At 40.6% G+C, this 19,173-nt stretch overlaps 1 protein-coding gene across 1 annotated transcript in view; it reads left to right on the forward strand.

Moving 5' to 3' along the window:
- Positions 1-18,880, forward strand: part of emc2 (ER membrane protein complex subunit 2) — a 47,540-nt gene extending 28,660 nt beyond the window's left edge. Inside the window, exons 6-11 of the mRNA XM_037677169.1 lie at positions 3,276-3,361; positions 3,506-3,565; positions 7,785-7,866; positions 8,093-8,203; positions 9,877-9,981; positions 18,426-18,880. Coding sequence (XP_037533097.1) covers positions 3,276-3,361; positions 3,506-3,565; positions 7,785-7,866; positions 8,093-8,203; positions 9,877-9,981; positions 18,426-18,512 — 531 coding nt within the window. The 3' untranslated portion in view covers positions 18,513-18,880. The remainder of the gene's footprint in view (positions 1-3,275; positions 3,362-3,505; positions 3,566-7,784; positions 7,867-8,092; positions 8,204-9,876; positions 9,982-18,425) is intronic.
- The last annotated feature ends 293 nt before the right edge of the window (positions 18,881-19,173 follow it).

Raw genomic sequence — 19,173 nt, forward strand, 5'->3', positions numbered from 1 at the left:
GATCAGCAGCAACATGAAACAGATCAGCAGCAACATGAAACAGATCAGCAGCAACATGAAACAGATCAGCAGCAACATGATATGGTTTTTCACAGTGATTATTCTGGTTAGAGATTCATGAGTCTAACAGCCTCAGGGTAGAAGCTGTTCCTCAGTCTAGTGGTTCTACACTTAATGCTCCTCAACCTTCTGCCTGAGGGGAGCAGAGCAAAAAGTGTGTGTGCTGGGTGAGTGGGGTCCTTCATGATGCAGGTGGCCCTCTTCCTGCATCTGGAAGTGTAGATGTCTGTGATGGTGAGGAGACTGACTCCAACATCTTCTGTGCAGCCTTCACCACTCTCTGCAAAGCTTTTCTTTCTGCAGCTGTGCAGCCTCCATGCCACACGTTGATGCTGGAGCACAGGATGCTCTCCACTGCACACCTGTAGAAGGAGGTGAAGACTGAGCTTCCCAGTCCAGCTCGTCTCAGCCACCTGAGGAAGTAGAGTCTCTGATGAGGTTTCTTCATCAGGCTGGTGGTGTTGTTGCTCCAGCTGAGGTTGTCATTCAGGTGCACACCCAAGTACTTGTAGCTGTATATATTAATATGAATGTTTTGTGAATATTTTGTTCCCACAATATTGGAATACAAAGGTATAATCGTTGGACATTTATTTAACTTTGCTTGGGACCACTGATTGCATTAACGTTAACTCTCCTCATATCCTCGCATCAAAAATGACCCATGAGGCTTCAGTTTTAAAACGGATGTTTCAGGGGTCTTTTTGGACCCAGAATTTATTGGCCTAATGTCGTAGTTTAGTATTGAATACTCTGAGAACAATTGTACAGATATTTTTAACCTTTTTTATTTTTATTTTCTTTCAGTGGTAATGGTTTTGTGGAATGATTTTGTTTTTTTACTAAGGATCTGCAGAACATTTGAATTTATCCTTAATGATCAGGTATTTGTCTTGGTAAAAAAAAACTTTCCATATTCCTGATTAAGGTTTCTGTACCATGTGAGTTACCATGCTTTGATGTTTCTCAGAAGAAGATTGCTGTAAATAATAAGCCAAAGCTAGAAATAAATTTAGTAATTTACGTCTCATTACTGAAGACACCATAAAATGCTAAATAAAGAATTACAGCAGAAGAGAGATCAGGTCAAAGTTCATATTTTTCTGGATCCTTAGGGAAGCAAGAGGAATAGATTTGAGTTGCTGCTTTTCTATACGCCCATCAAAGGCAGGTTGGGTATATGGTATAGTCTCCGTCTGTATGTCCGTAAACTTTGTTGTACCACCCATAACTTTTGATAGGCTCAAGATAAATTAACAAAATTTCATTCACATGTGCATCATCACCAGACAGAGAGTTTCATACACTTATCATCTCCCCAGCTCCAAGGTCAACGTCACAAAGGTCCAAGTTAAAACAAGGTTGTTCCTTGTCTGGCCCATAACCTCTGATTCTGTAATTGTTTAATGGAACTTCATACACATATGCATCATCACTAGATGGAATGTTGCATACACTTTTCTACACCACAGTGTCAGGGTCACAGATCAAGGTTAAATATTACACAAGGACTTTGTTTGAACACAAAAGAGATCTAGCTGGTAGAGAATTAAAAATGGAGCAGAGGATAAAAGACTTTGAAATAATGGTTCTGTAATATGGTTGTATATCTACTTTGAGCTGCTTCTGGTTGCGTACACAAACCAATTAGTCTGAGCAAGGCTCACAACAGTGTGCTTACACATGAATCTGACGTCACATCACATAACTTGAAGAGTGACAGTAGAGCGGCTGGTTGGAGTGTAAAGCCATCTAAGCTCTGTGACTACCTCCTTTGCCAGCTTAGAGTTGTATCATCATTGGATCAACTCCAACCCCCTCATTTTATGTCAGATTTTTTAATAACTAGCACCACATATTGAAATAATACATTTCAGGTTCAGCTTGAAAGTCTTGTGTTGAAGAGTGCACATGCAGAAATTCATTCTTGACATCATTGAAGTTTGTTTTTTATCTATTTTTCCTACTTATTTATGGTGTTGAAGAAAAGCTTCCACATGCATTCACTTTTAAAGTGAACAGAAATTACTACATTATAATTTAGCATAAAGTGGCAGTGACTTAAAAATATAGTAAAATAGCACAATCTTTGTTTTATAGTCAGAGGACATTAATTTAAAAGTAATTAACTTCTGATAGCTTTTTTCTGACTTGATACATTCATAATGTGTTTTAATTATTTTGTCTCATTTGCCCTTTTGACTCCTCTTTAGCTAAAAGCTTTTACAGTATATTCAGCCAAGTTTGAATGTGTTGGAAATATGAATGTGGTGAAGGTAGAAATGCATACTGGTCATTTTAGTGTCTTTTTTGTTTTTTTGGTTTATGAAGAGTTTATTCTGTTGCCTGTGTGTTATTTTGAGGGTAATATACTTAACAATCAAGCGTCTATCCTATGTTGACAGATTAGTGAATTTCTTGTGATAGCATTGTCAGAACAGGTCCAAAATTTACAGTCCCCTTGACATCACTCAAACTCAACCCTTAATTGACTGGTTAAGACTACTGGAGAGGAAGTCCCACTCAGTCAAATACCAGTTCATAAATAAAATGGGTTATGGCAAAACACTGCACTCCTAATGAAGCAGCAGCTTTCCCTTAAGCTTTTCACTTACTTTCAAATGAAGGAGGAGACGTTGGGTAAAAAAGGAGTCAAACATTTGGAAAAGTCAGAGCAGCAGGAGTAATACACTAATTCAGATTGATGAGCATTTAATCCACCTTAAGGTCAATTCAGCTTCAAAACGAAGCGGAAAGCAATTTTCAGATGATGTAAATCGGGCTTGTGCAGCAGTAGATGCCAACAGGAAGACAGGCGTTGGGGTTTGAGGGAGTGTGCCATTTTCTCCACTTGGTAAGAGGATGACTCATCACTTTATCTCAGCCACTGAGCTCATTCTAGCTACCAAACATTGATTCATAATGTGTGCCCATCTTTAGCTAGACATGACCTCCAACTCTCCCCAATTATGCCCAAGTCCGACAGAAATGTTATTAGTAATTAATAAAATCAACTCTATTTTCTAAAGTGTCTTGTAATTTTATGGCTGTTTAGGCTTTGCTTATAAAAGATTATTTAATGTCATGGTGAAAAATAAATAGAAGGGGTTGTAATGCACTGACAAAACAAAACTTGCTTGCTTTGTAGCTCTTTACCTCCTCACACAAACACTTGAGGTGTTGAGTTTCTAATCCTGTTTTTATTTTCTCTACAGGCAGCAAGGAAGCGCAAGATTTCTATACTGAGGGCCCAAGGGAAGAACACTGAAGCCATAAGGGAGCTCAATGAGTACTTGGAGCAGTGAGTATTCTACCTAAGGAGGAGAGGATTACCCAACCCCTTATCTGACTTTTATGTTACTGAAAATGAGTAAACTTTGAATACAGCTAGTTTTGTTGTAATAGACATTGACTTCATCAGATTAATGTCAGTGTCTGTTTGCAGGTTTGTTGGGGACCAAGAAGCATGGCATGAATTATCAGAACTCTACATCAACGAACATGAGTAAATATACTTTTATTGTCAACATTCATTCATTCAACCTTTATTTCTACAGGTAAATCCCATTGAGCCTCGAGGACTCAGGGTGCATTCACACCAGCCCGCTTTAATCGAACTCTAGCTCGTTTTCCTAGAAAGTCCGGTTCGTTTAGGGAGGTGTGAACGCGCCATCGAACTCTGTCACGAAACAAAAAGGCGAACTCTGGCCCGGTCTAAAACCTAGGTCTCGGTCCGGTAGAAGAGAACTCCAGCGTGGTTCGAGTACAGTGTGAATGTAAACAGACCGGGCCCCGCTCCACAAACAAGAAGTGCAGTACAGCGCAGGACAAACAAACACAGATTGCTCTGACCTTTTATGGAGCCGTCAGCTGCCTTGTGTGGAAAAACAATATTCTCCATGGTCTTCTGCCTCATCTTCTGCTCATGCTGAGTCCATTTTTGAAAAATGACAAAATATAACTCCTAAAACTGCTAAAACTTGATGCCACTCCATTTTTATTTTTATTTACAGAAGAAGAAGAAGAAGACGTGTCTTCAGAGGTTTTTGTGTCGTTTCTTTTAGTAGTTCTTGGTGCAGCGCCCCACAGGCGAGTGGGGGAATAGTTTGGTTCAACAGGTTGACTCGACTGCACAGTGCAGTGTGAATGCAAACGCACCAGCTCAAATGTAAACAAAAGGTCATGAATATTGGTCCCCAACCGAACCGAGTCTACCGGACTACCAGGTGTGAATGCACCTTCATTTACAAGAGAGACCTGATTTCAACAAAAGAATGATGACAACAGCGACAACAATAGACGGTTATAAAAAGGCATACAGAATTTTTTTTTACAAATAAGATGGCAAAAAGAGTAATAAAACAGCTAGATTATAAGGCAAATGTAGAAAACTAAAAACAGGAACATGTCTGCATTGGTCCCTGCCAGGAGTCCAACAGATTTTTAAAACCACTTAGAGAGGTCAAGGTCGAGAGCTTCAAATGTTTTTGTAAGGTATTCCAGGAAACAGGAGCAGAGTAGGAGAAGGCCCTTTTGCCAAGTTCAGTCCTCACTGAGGGAACACTGCAGGTAATAATGTCTTGAGAGCGCACGCTGAAGCTGCACTCACGCAGAGACATGTAGGAGAAGTATGAAGGCAGCAGACCAAGAAGTGTACAACAAGTGTAGTTTTAGTATCTTTTCAAGAACATACTTCTATTTCCTAACATTGCAATTTGCAAACACAGTTTACCATCAGAAAAAATAAATTGTCTAATGAGTTTATGAATTGCATAAAATGTGATTGGTTTTGTTTTACAATGTGTTCTTTCAGATGAATTTAGGGTTACTGCTAAGATAGGATTCATGACCAATGTTCTTCTATTGTTAGGGGGCCAATGCATAAGCATTGAAGAATGTTTGTTGTTCACATAGCCTCTTAAAGCTTTGAAAAACTCATGCAAAATGTTGATCAAAATGTGTGTCTCAACTGGAAATGATGTGCTATGACCTTTGGTAGTACCATGCATTGTATGACAGACAAAAAAAGCCAAAACTTTCCACATATACCTGGTACATACACCAAAGGGATTTTTTTTTTTTTGGGGGGGGGGGAGAAAACCCACCCCTGAAGCTCTGGCATGTGTTAAACTTCTAAGATGGTGTTCAGTCTGAATTTGTGGTGTACCAACTGGTAATTGATATTGAACTGGTTCCATTATTGATAAATACTTGTTAAAAAATGCCACAAGGTCAGATATGTTATGGTTGTACCTGCAAGTTTGATGGAGCTTTGTGTCAGACTGATGGCTTGATTTGTAGAGGGTTGTTGAATGGCTACAATAGAAGGTGAGGAGATGCCAGCCTCAGCCAGAGGGCTGAATAGAGCCCTGTCCATGTTTGTCACACACGAGTAGTTAATAGGATTTTGATCGTAAGCCCCCATCTCAATGTATGGAAACAGTACGACTCCTTGACCTCCCACTGATATCTCAGTTGTGTAGAAGAATCGATTGACAGATCCAGCATTGTAACAAAAAAAAGTTATACCTTTTGTTTCACTTTTTATTTGTCTGCAATTGTTTGGGGCTCAGAAGTTACTGAGGCAGTGCCACCAGTTTAAAACTCTGCATTTTGTATGCTCATTAATGTTATATTCAGTTGAGCACACCTCTGTGTGGTTGCTCTGGTAGGAAGGCAGAGGTAGCAGGAATGTGCAGCACAGTAAGACGGCTACTTATTGGATATTTCGTGCTTTTGTCTGGGAGGCTTTATGGTTGTAGTAGCCAGAGGAAATCCAAGGGTGAGACCATTATCTCCCAGCTAATCCTAACACTTCTAATATCACACCATTCACGCCCACAGCCCCTTATCTACAGGCGTGTCAATTTCTTTTCATTCTTTTCTTTATTTTGGGTAAAAACTCCTTGTTTCCCCTCCTCCTCTTCCGCTGGGCCTGGCATTATCACCGCTTGTTTCCAGAGGGACGGAGCAGACAGCAAAGGGAGAGAACACTTGCTGTGAAATTCCCAGGAGAAGATAGTGGTGCTCCTCCCCCTCCCAGTCAGAGAAAACACTGGTTGGGGGTGAAGCACACAAGATAAATAAACTGTCTTCCCTTCACTGTGCAACACCCTGGGAGCTAATAATAGGCAAAGCCATGGTATATATCCCTCATTGCTGTTATTGTAGTACCAGCACCAACACATTAAGGATGTAATCAGTTGTGTCTGAGCTGACAGCGTTAAACAATCTGGGTGTGTAGACTCAAAATTATTTTCTGTTGGCAAGGGCTTTGGCTCGATTCTGCTCCTTGCTCTGAGTTTGAGCAACATTTTTTTAACTGGCCATCTTAAATGGAATGTTAAATCGCAATAAAATGTTTAACTTTATTTTGCCAAGTCTGATTTCCTTTTCATCTTCTGCACGGTCCGAATGTGGTATTAAAATGTTGGAAAACCACCGCTAATGGTTTACTACCCTCCAAGAGAAACGCATACAAATCTACAGTCTTGCACATCACAGCGTCTACAACTGTGCTTGAGCGGTTCGGTTGAATTAGCTTAGGAACCGTCCTATAGAGTAGCTCTGAGGTAGTAGGTTTAGATGGTGCAAACAAAGTACAGAAGGAAAGGTTCTGGATCTGGTACAAGATTCTGGTTGATGGCTGATAGCAAGCTCTGTTGCAGGCCAGGGCTGCTGCACGAGCACATCTGAAAGTCTTTATGGAGAGGAAGTGGTAATCGTAAGCAGTCCCCCAAACCCTTCAAGCCCTCTGATCTCCCTCTTTACTCAGCTCGTTCCCGGTGTTTGTTTCTTTCTGTGTCCTAACCTTCCTTCCCTGGCTATGCTGTTAATCTTTCATCTAGTTACCATGGATCACTTTAGGTAAACTGATAAGTTTGCCTTGTTCTGGTATTCAACATTTAGGTTATTTTCTCTCCACAGAACTGAGCATTTTCTTCATTACTCAAAGCAATGTGAAAAATTGTTTGCTCAGAAATGTGTAAAATGTTTCATAATAAAATTGAAATGCAACAATTTATAGGTAAGGAAAAAGCTTTATTACTGTGATTAACTATTAGGTACAAAATCCCCTTAGCATACAGGTTATTAAACTGCACACAAACAAAGCTGATGTAGGCATATCTGCGTTTGCATTGATCTGTGTGTGATTTATTTATTTATTTTAGCTGTTCAGTCATTCGTGGCTTTGTGTTTAATATACTCTATCATAAAACAAGAAAAACTGTATTAGAAGTGGAAATCGCTACAGATTAGTGTGAGGTCAAAAGCTCAGTAGTGTGCTACTGAGAAGTGATCTCATCTGAGTATAGGTACAGTGTGCCAGCTCTTTTTGTAGTGCTGACCTCAAGAAGGTAGTTAACTGCACATTAATGGCAAGAAAACAAACACAGGAGTACAAGATTGATCCTCTTTGCTCTCAAAGGAGGCATCACCACAGTAGGCAGGCTTTATTTTGGCCTGCTGTCTGCACACAGTACACTTTACTGTGAGCATGTAAATAAACTCTGTCATATGGTGGATTTTTACACATTTCTGCAGTGTATATTGTAAATCTGTTCCTGGTGAATTGACTTCCATCCCCTGTAGTTTGAATTTGGATGTATATGTAAGTTAAAAAGGCAGACTTGTTGTGCTTTACAGCTGAGCGAGCTAAAGGATGACTCATGCAGAGCTGAGCTGTATCTGTTGACTTATTGTTTGTCTTGTCATTACTACAGCTATGGAAAAGCAGCATTTTGTCTGGAAGAGCTGATGATGACCAATCCTCACAATCACTTGTACTGTGAACAGTATGCTGAGGTAGGTGCTGCCCTTGGTGTCCATAATCAAGCTTAAAGAAAGACTGCGGTCTGAACGTTAACTCGGTCAATGATGCCTTCTTGAACTGGGAGAAACACAGTTTACTCTCGGCGCATGAAAGGAGACATGTTTACAGTGTGTGGTCACATATTGCTTATTCATATGTCACACTGTCATTGCTTGGGTTGCCCTTTACTAAAGCTGTCTAAAATGTCTCCTCATACAGGTGAAGTACACGCAGGGAGGGCTGGAAAACCTTGAGCTGTCCAGAAAGTATTTTGCTCAAGCGCTGAGGCTGAACAACCGAAACATGAGGGCGTTGTTTGGTCTGTATATGGTGAGTACTGTTTGGCTGAAGAAAGAGAGGATGGAGGGAGGAAAAAAAGGAAAAAGAAAAAAATTATAACAGCAGAACCATTTTTGTAACCTGTGGTTTGTCAAGGTTGAGGTTGGCCACAGTGTGATTTAAGTAAGACTGTGTGCTCGTGGGGGAACAAGAAGGGCTCTCAGAAAGGTCAGCTCACTGCTGACTCAGTGAACCCCAGCATTGGGAAAGTTTGCCTCTCAGAAGTACTTTATTTTAGCAATAATTTGGTTTTTATAGGGCTCCATGCTTGGCTTAGATAAATAAAGCACAGATGAAACAAAAACAAAAAAGAAATTAACAAGAAAGCACAGTCCAACCTCAGCAGGTATTTTGTCATTGCCGAATTATCCAATCAAGTTTCTGGTTTGATTGTGGTCTGGGCTGAAATGCTTTCATCTGCATATTTCTTTAAACAAGATGTTGTCTGCTAGTGCCAAGGAAATATGTGTAAGGGAGACCTGACATAAAAACACAAACAAAGCATTGCAGGGAATAAAAGGTGGAGAAGGGAAGCAGCCCTACTATTTTCCTCTGTTCTGCACTGGGATGTTTCAAATAGTCCAAACACCACGGAGCAGCCCATAGCCTCTGAAACCTCACAGAGGTGGGGACAGCACGTGCAGGAGGTGCAAGGCAGGGTCAGATCCAAAACATTTGCCTCTGTTAGCCCTCAAGCTAGTCTGGAGACATGGCAGCAGTTTTTTTTCTTACAATGTCTAATGAATTCCTCAAGTTGTAGTTTAAAGTTTATCAGCCACAGATTGGTCTTGATTGCAAATTGTGTGCTAGTTGCTTTGTTTCAAATCTTGACAGGTGCAGGAAGTTCAGTGAAAGGGCAGAAAACTTTCACCATCTCAAACCATCTGAGTCAGTGTGACAGTGGACTTGGTAGCACTGACCACAGTTGGGTTGTGGGCTAGTTACTGACCACACATGAGTGGGGATTCCCCTCCATAATGGTGCACGCTGTTATTCAGGGATAGCCTGTCAAGGTTGACATCATCTAAACTGAGGTTTCTCTTGAATTAGAAAAAAAAAGAAAGGCAGAAAGAAAATGCTTACTAAAAAAATACAGAAGCCAAACCATTTTCTCAAAAAGAAACCGGGCCAGATTGATTGTTATGTAGTTAAAGTTTCAACACGCTGGTAGGGAGAACTTTGAAGTGCAGGCCGTGTAAACCCTCTGGGGTTTGCTGTGTGGAGATGATGGCAGGAACATGGGAAAGACATGGGATTTGTGGTTCAGAGTGGAGCTGTCAAGGCAGGCACACACTGTGATTCACAAGGCACTCCTCTCACTGCGTGCTTGGCTTTTTCTTCTTCTTCTTTTTAAACATACTAGGCTTTTTCATCACCAAGAATCAATGGTGTTGGAGAAATTAGTCCCTGTTAAATGACAATTTACGTATGAAGCATTAAAACGCTCACTTTTTCCTTCCCATAAATGATTTCCCCTGTGTCATCAGGCCACGGTCTGCTTTTTCTCTCCACAATGACTAGTGGAGTGGTAGATGGTAAGAGTGGTTGCACATTCATCTCAATTACGCTTTTATTGCTGCTTAACAGAGTTTTGATATAAGAATACACTTTCTACTGTTCTCTTCTTTACTTCTCTTCCTCGTGTTTTCTGTCTTTTTCCCAAGTCTGCAAGTCACATTGCTGCCAGTCCTAAAGTCAGTGCCAAGGTGAAGAAAGACAATATCAAGTATGCTGCTTGGGCTGCTAATCAAATAAACAGAGCCTACAAGGTGAGTCACAAGGAGTTTTGTAATTTTTACCTAAAGATTATGACAGAATTCTAGCATTTGTCTGTCTGTTTGATGGCTCTATCTTCTGCTTAAATACGTTATTTTTCCCACATCACTCTTCAGCCCCTGACACCAAAAACCACTGTTGTGTTTTAACTTTCATGGGATACTTGCACACAATGTCCAGACATTCTGAAAACCTCCTTGTTTGCATAAAATGTGAAAAGTATTCTCTTCCAAATGATCCTAAAATGCACCGCAGTCCTCAAGGCTGTCTTTGACTAGCAATGTTGTAATAGCAAGCCAAGTGTTTTTCAGCGTGTACATTTACTGTTAATATATTAACTTAAAGCCACAAGTTTCTGCAAGTACTTAATCAGAAATTACAGTCATAAGGGGGAAAAGTACTCCTTTCAATTCTATATCAAGACATAATAAGTGATCTGGTCTTTAAAAAGTTCCAAGTTATTCAAATCTAACCTCAACTGTACAAAAACACAACAGATTCCATGATGTCAGGATTTGTTAAGTCCACTCTTTCTGTCTCTACAAGGTTTAAAAGGGAAAAGTTGCAGTAAAGTGCTGCTAATTAAATTAATTTAAATAACTGATCATCAGTAAGTGTGACCACCTCTGTAAAAGAAAGAGTTTTGTCATTTTGTTACTCTGGTGCATACCAATGTGTGCTAAAACGATGACAAGGAGGAAAGACATCAGCAGTGACCTTAGAGAAGCAGAGGTAGCTGTACATCAATCTTGGAAAGGTTTTAAAACCCTTTTCAAACTGTTTACAATCCATCGTTTTACAGTGTGTCCCCTAGTTTACTTGCCTTAGCAGGGCACTCATATCGTCCATGATTTTTGTCGGCGGGTGGAGTAGGGGTGGAGACGGAGATGCATCTGTGTTGCGCCCTGTTTGTATCAACAGTTTTCAAGTGCGCGGGGGTAGCCGGAGCACTAACTCAATAGTCATAGCTTTTTAGCAAACACGTCTGTATTGCGCGCCACTATCCTAGTTCAGCTGTACTGAAGTGGAGTTTCATTGTGCTTCTGTACAATGACAATAAAGGTTGATTTTGATTACGTCAGTGCTGGCAGTTGTCGATGGGTGGGGGGTTTGGTAGGCAGGGTGCTCAGTTCGGTTGACAGGTCAGAGTTCCCTGCTTGTATAATAGTAGGGGAAACTGGTAAAGACTCCCACATACTCAGGCGTACTTCACTCCGCAGAGGTCTGCGTGTACTCGAAGTGGACGTCGGCTGGACATGTCCGTGCAAAGATAAATTTTTATGACCGTGTACGCGTACTCTGTGTCGCACAATAAACTGCCCTTTGACGGTGTTCACATCAAAACTGTTTTGTATGCGACACCAACCACTCTCTGTGTTCCGAGAAACCAGTCGCAAGGATGTGCAGCGCAACTGCCACACTCTGTGCAGTGCTTACATGTGTGCAGTGGCTGCCCTGGTGGTGAAGAAACAGGGCTAAGCGCCTAACTAGCTCATCAAACTTGCTAGAATTCATTCGAAAATATTCAAAATGTTTCTTGCTGTCCATTGTCTTTATGTCCCACCTTTTTTGTTTTTTTACTAAGAGGCATGCAATCTCTTCCTCCTCCTCCACTGACGCCATGAAATTGTGAGAAATGAAGGAATTTGTCACAAGAGAATTAAACTCTGTACGCTCGAGTATGAGTCTCAACCGTCTGCGGACAGTCCGCGCGGAGTCCGCGCTGCTCACAGATTACACACAGTATGCCTGAGTATGTGGCAGCCTGTAGTGTTATCCCAACAAGTTCACCCCAAAGTCAGACCATGCTCAGAGAAATTCTGCTTATTGCTGCTAACAGTGGTTCTACAAACTATTACAGTTACAGTTTACAGCGCTGGCCTCTCTGATACAATTTGACGTGAGATCAAGGACTGAAGGGGCCGGATGGCACATTGCCTTACAAATATATGGGGCCTAGGCTCTGCCTTCATCCGGGAGCACAGCCTATCTAGTGGATGGGAGGGGCGGACTAAAGGCTCCAGTTTACTCGTGCGTCCTGTCAGCCGTGTGGAAACTGTGCTCATTGTCCGCAGAGAGTTGAGACTTCATACTCGAGCATCCACCCTGAGCGGCTGCAGAGCAGCTCCGCAGACGAGGGGCATTTACCTTCGGGACAAATTGAGGTCGCCGAATGGTCATTTGCTGACACGCCTTCTGGATTGATTGACAGGTCGAGAAAAATAAAGAGAGAGCTGGCAGCCCCAACCGCAGTAGTGTTCTGTGTTTATATGTTGTTTATGTAGTGAACCTGATCTGACCCTGATCTGACCCTGATGACCTCAAATCTATCAGATGGACAGAGACTGTTATTTTCATTGATCTGAATACAGTCTGAGCCATCTGGTGACTTTCTTTCTTGAATTAATCAAGCAGAAAAGACAATTCTCTATAATCATTACTGTTTACAAATGTTTGATAATCAAATTGTGTTAGTTCCATTCAATGCTTACAGGTTGGAAAGAACTACTCATTTTTATTTTACATAAACAGTAAGTAATGATTTTTATTCCTCATTCAAAGAAGAAATCAGGTTAATATGCATTTCTTGATTTTCTGTCTGAAATGAGCTAAGTTTTGTAAGTATGTGAAAGGTCGGTCTTCGGTCAACTAAAATGTTTACTGAAAAAGAAATGTCATGTTTAATCTTTACAGAAGATACAGAAGAGTTGACTCCACGAAGTCTGCTTTTCTGCAATAATCTCTCTGTCAGTTGTTGAACAATCTCATTCTCTGACCTTGGCTTAGATAACATCTTACGTCACAAAAACACACCTCTTTCTGGTACATCCACGAATCAGAAAGCTCTAAATTGAACCGGAAGTCGACCCATTTAAATGTGGCAACTTCCCCGTTCAAGTCGGGTTTTTCAGTTTTTCAGAAGAGTCTGAGAGTCTGAGGGTCTGAGAGTCTGAGAGACTTAGACAATGAAGAGTTGCTGAGAGTAAAAGAATGAAAGGAGTTCAGAGTTCTTGGATGCAGAACGCGTTCAGGATGATCCAGAGACGTTTTGGAATTATAATTTCTGTTTGAACGACCCACGCACGACTCTCGAAGGATTTTAGCTGTTCTCAACGGAGACGCTGGAAAGAGTCTGAAGGATTCTTACTGAGCCGATTATCGTCGACCAGGTAAAGGTTTCTTCTTCGACCAAGTGTACCGTGGGCAAGCTGAGATCTGATGGAGCGTGCAATTTCTGGTCAACAGATATTAATTTCCTCACATATTTCCCTGTAAGATAAATCTCCATTTCATCTTAAACTCTCCTCTTTCTCATAAAATCAGTACAGATATTTTAGAAATATCTGAAGCAAAGTCCTCAAATCACCGCCGAGTGATTTGAAGTTCATTATTTGTGAAACTTGTCTGTTATTATTTTCATATTTTGCCAAATTAATGTAAATGTTTGATGTTAAACTTTGATTCTGAAAATAAATGACCGCATTGATTTGATGGGTCAAAGATAAATAACGTCTCTCGTTACATTTCTGTTAATTTCAAGGCACGACATTACACAGTCAGAAAGATGAGGAACTCGTGAAATTGTATGCATATATCTCATATATTTGTCATACTACATTTACAAAAAGTAAAAAAAAAAAACAACAACAAAAAACCAGGGAGCACTGGCCCTGCAGCCCACACATTAGACCAGTCCACCAGGAAATCTCCAGACCCTCTCGCAGCCACACTGAACCTGATTTTAATTCGCTCGTGACAAATTCTTTCATTTCTCACCATTTCAGTCATGACATCAACAGAGGAGGAAGAGATTGCTTGCCTTTTGGCAAAAACAAAAAACAAAAGAAAAGGCCAGATCAGGGATGAAGAAGTGGAATTTAATACATTGGTGTTGCATACAAAACAGTCCATCGCCGGGCAGTTTACTGTGTGACACCAAGTATGCGTACGTGGTCATAAAAATTGAGCTTTGTGCAGACATTCCCTGCGGGCGTCCGCTTCGACTTTTATCCGGTACGCGCGGACTGAACTATGAGGGAGTATACTGGGGGGATAAGTGTGATCTCACTGGATCTTATGTGGTCTGACCTGTCAGGAAAAATGATACAGTGTAGAAAAAGCCTCTCTTTTTGTTGTTGCGAGCCAATAAAAAAATGACAAATAAATAAAAACTCTATTCCTTGACAGATATTGAATCTGTGGGAGAGACATTTTTTTTTTAGAAATCCAGAAATCTTTTATTAATTGGATTTATTAATCCAGAAATGTATCCAGAAAATGTGTGATTTTCAGCTCTATATTTCTTTGTGTGTGTGTTAATGTTTTTGAACAAGTTCCATATTTTCAGAGAAGTTTGAGGTCAAATTATCTTCTCAGGCCTAGTTGCTCCCCTTGTTTTGCTTCTTAGATGCTGAAGACACACACTGAACCCTCTGAAAACTCTGATACCTCAACAGAAAAATATGAAGAGATGGCTGTAAAAGTCCATATTGCAAACGCCAGAAGCTCTAGTTTGTATATTTTAGGGAAATTTCTTATTTGCTGTTAAGGGTTTGAGTTAACATGAACTTTCATTGGGGTTATTTGTTTAACTTGATTGTGTGTTATGCTTTTTGTGTGTTTTATTTTGCTTTAAAAAGTCACATTTTATTTGTCACAGACTTGTCCTCAGACTTTTAAAGTTTTTTTTTTTTTTTTTTTTTCTTGAAAAAGGTTCAGGGTACGGTGCGTGGGCCAAAATAGTGGTTTGTTGCCTGAGGTGCCACAGAGGGTTAAAGAGAAAATTAATTCTCAAGACACTGTCAATAAAATATTTTTTTCATGAGGTTAATGACCAGTGGGCCTTCTGCCTTTATCTTTGTGTCTTAGAAAAACGTTTTGTCCAGTTGGCAGACTAAGACGTTTTAAACTTCCTGCTTTTTGTTAACTTGAACTTTTTTTTTTTTTTTTTTTTTAACAAAAAACATGAATGATGTCAGTTGAATTCAAAAATCTGACTCGTTTTGAGAAAACTTAATATTGGACCCCAGCTGAATGTAGTTAAAGAAGTTCGACAGTAGCATAACCAGTAGGTGTAGCACATGTTTCCCTGCTTAAATATTTTCTTTACTGGCAAGTGTCTGGGAGAGGGTTCACCCACAGACACATCTGTGTTTAGTGATGTTGGCTGTTTGGACTATGCCTTACATATGTCTTCCATAGTTCTTTATGATTAAAATAATGGTTGCAAACTGTAACCAGTCAACTTAAGCATCATTTTAGTGCAAATAGTCATTTTCTACATCATTAATGTATAATGTTATACTTGTTATATAAATCTTGAATAAATCAATTCAGTTTGAGAGGAAAACCTTTTGCTAGGTAGCCTTTGTGTAGTGTAAATGGCTTCACTTCCTGTTTGGGTAAGTGACTTCATGATGGTGAGGTTGTAAATTTCGACCTGTTCTGTTGGTGTATGCATGGCTTGCAGCAACTACACACATGCTCCTTTTGTGTACCATGAGAGACAAGGTAAATGATAAGGTGTGAGGTTGCCTTCTTTATTCCTTCAGTCTCACCTTTGGTTAAATGACTTCTGAGGTCTTTACAGGGAGCAGAGATTAGACAGCTGCAAGCTGCTGTGGGCTTGTGCTGGCTGATTGATGGCCCCTTAAAAGTGTTGCTCGTGTCAGTCGTCCAGTTTTATTAGACTTCAGTACCTGGTGATTGTCATACCTCGGCGATAGGAAAAGAATGGGCAGGTGAGCACAAGTGGCAGCAGACGTCAGCTAAAGGTCATGACTGACTGGGGCACATTCTTTAAAAATGTAATTACCTCAGTGAGGACGGCTGACGTGTAAAAGGTGTAAAGATGTGTGGGTCACAGGTGCAAGGGGCACTTTAATCCTTAACTATATGGCTTGCCCTCCTGCCTCAACTTTCCAAACAAATTCCCTGATTAGCTCCTCTGTCATGGACCTCAGGCTTCCGCTGCCTCATGACTCTATTATCAGATGCTTTAAATAGAAGTGGAGCTGTCTGGTCTGCTCCTGCTGTTGTAGAATAGGGCAGGAGTTAATGTGGTGGTCTCACCTCAGGCTGAGCAGATAATTGACTACGAGGCCTGGGCTAATGGCGCATTAGACGGCAAAGCAATTAAATGCTCTGATCATTACAGCTACACCATGTCGCACACACATACTCGCTATAAATCTGGAAGTATGAGTCACCCTTAGAAAATTACATTGCCAGTTGTATACCTTAGCCAGCTGCCTTCTAAGATGGAGTTTGGCGACGAAGAAAGGAAAAACTCTTGCTATGGAAATACAGTTTGGGCTAGCTTAAGATTGCCATTAGTTCCTGTTTGCAGACGCCTGAGCAAGGGTAGATGTGGAATTAAAAATGTGTTGAATCAAGCACGATGGCATGTGTGGTCGAGACTGGAGTTCCCTGTTCACAGGGTTGCTTTCAGCCTGTTCTAAGATGCATATAAAAGCAGGTGCTGGTGTCTGTTCCATACAACTCACAGAACTGTCACAGCACCAAGTTAAACATACAATAGAAACAATGCAAAGTTTTCTAATACTTGACATTTTTTTCAAATCCAACATTTCATTGATACATTTGTGAACAAACATATTTAAACATTTAAAGAAAGGGAAAAAACCTGTTGCTTAAAGGTTTAGTTGGCAAGTAGTGAGTAATGGTGTTTTTCCATTACGTGGTAAGGTACAGTTCAACTCCCATCATTTTCCATCAGACAGTAGCTGCTCAGAAAGAGAGGAATCAGCTGTTTAACGTTGCACTGTTTGGAACTATGGCAACACAACTTCTTTTAGTGGGTTTGATTGTGTTGCACTGATTGAACACGTACGTTAAATGGACGTAAAACCAAGAAGTTTAGAAGTGAACTGAATGGTTAAACCATTGAATGAGTTTTTAAGTAGGATGCTCATGTATTCATCAGTGGCAGCAGAGTGGCTCAGTTGATAGAGCTGTTGCCTCTCAACAAGAAGGTCGCCAGTTCAAATCCCAGCCCAGGACCTGTCTGGGTGGAGTTTGCATGTTCTGTCCGTGCATGTGTGGGTTTTCTCCAGGTACTCCAGTTTCCTCCCACAGACCAAAAACATGCATGTTAGACTGACTGGTGACTCTAAATTGTCTCTAGGTGTGAGTGAATGGTTGTTTGTCTTGTTTGTCTCTATGTGTCCCTGTGATGGACTGGAGACCTGTCCAGGGTGTCCCCTGCCTGTCACTCCGTGATGGCTGGATATGGGCACCAGTGACACCCACGACCCAAAAAGGAAGAAGTGGATAAAGATAATGGATGGATGGATTTATTCATCAGTCATATATGTAACTTACAGTCTGCACGCAAAAAACAATAAAAACCATTTGTAATTTATCGTAAGCTTTGAGTCAGACTTATAGACGATATTGTGCTGTTGCAGACTCTGGTGTTCACGTTTACAGCTAATGTCTCTCGCACCATATCAGTTTGGTCATCATTCTCTTCAAAAGTACCAAAGATAAGTATCAGTCAGTTACAAAGTACTACTCTTAATGAAACAACAGCGACTACAAAGATACACTGCACCATAATGACCATTTAAGGTACAATAGTATTAATTCTGTAATATTCCTAATACCATATTGTATCAAGTCATAGAATGACAACTGTTCAGCAGTGATGCTTCATGATATCAACATGTTAAGCCCAACATTTAAAATATTTGCAACTCATTGCACTTCCTTTTTTTATTGTACAAAGTTCTAACCTGCTTTTTAAAGTTATTTTAAAAGGCTTGCATAAAGATGTATTTTGGTCCTGGGTGACGCTGAGGTTTATTTTGGACAAATCCTTTGTTATATTTCTGCCGTCTTGCCCAAAGTTAAGGAAGTCATCTTTCCGTTTTTGTACGTTTTGAGGGGACGCCTTACCCAGTGCAGAATTAAATTGAGTAGAAAAGCATGTGCCTGTATGTGTACGCATGAGTTCTCTTGTACACGTATGTGGATTATGATTTGCGGCACTTCCTGTCTGGATATAGTGCTGACATCAGTGTTACGTACTTGTGTACTAGAGGCCACGGAAATAGACTAAAACTGAAATTCTATCTCCAAGCACACTTCAATTAAAAATAGCACTTACACAACACTTCAAATGTCTTTAATTAGAAGTATTTCCTAACTTTGCGTGACCTATTTGCCAAATTTAATGACCGCTCTTGCGACCGATTATGTTAGCCTCTAGCCTTCTGGATTTCAAACAAGCACAAGGATGTTTTTCTTGAGTCAGTGAAGCATCCGACAGGGTGGACGAGGCTCTAGCTGCCTCTGTGAGGTTTCAGAGTACATGGTTCATAATTACTTGAGCTGGATGAAAACATCTAACGAGACTTTCCTCTCCTTCTGCTTTGTGTTTCTCTGCTTCTCACCTTCCTCTCCTGGCAAACAGCTGGCTGGTCGAGGGTCCAAAGACAACAAATGTTCCACGAAGGCAGTGGAGGAGATGTTGGAGTCCATGCAGATCACCATGTCTTAGATACGCATTTTTTCTGCACTCTCAAGTTGGAGCCAGATGGCAGCTCGGACGTCTTTTCAGTTTGTCCAGAACTTCATCTTAAATTAATTTATTTTGTTGTTGTTGGTCCCAACCTTGTCAAAATAGTTTTCTCTAACTACTTTCTTCTGACAGAAACTGTAAGACATTTATTAACCCCTCAACAGCAAAGACATGTAAAACAGGCTCCAAGTAGTTCTCACCCTGATGCAAAGCATTCACAGACTGAGCCATCCTGTCACCTCTCCATCCCAGGCTCTTGTTAGTAATTGATGCCACATTGGCAACAATAACTTTAAGACATGTGACCAGAAAATGTACCGAGCTGTAAAGTTAATACTACTAATGGAGACGATGTGGAGGTCCCTCCTGTCTGCACTGTCATTTATTGTGTCAGTGCTGTTTGTAAATTAAACTAATAAACTTTTTAATGTCACCAACTTGCCCGTGTGTTTGTAAAATTGGTTTAGTTCAGGGGTCTGCAATCTGCGGCTCTGGAGCCACATGCAGCTCTTTAGTTCCTCCACAGCGGCTCTTTCAAGCTTTAACCAAAACTACCATAAAACAATTTTATTGGTTGTTATACAAACAACAAAAAAGGACGAGTTTTAGCAGTTTTCCTGTCATTTCTGAATACTGGAAC

This window comes from Nematolebias whitei, chromosome 5, assembly GCF_014905685.2.
Source record: "Nematolebias whitei isolate Nwh7 chromosome 5, NemWhi1, whole genome shotgun sequence".
NCBI classification, from domain to species: Eukaryota; Metazoa; Chordata; class Actinopteri; order Cyprinodontiformes; family Rivulidae; genus Nematolebias; species Nematolebias whitei.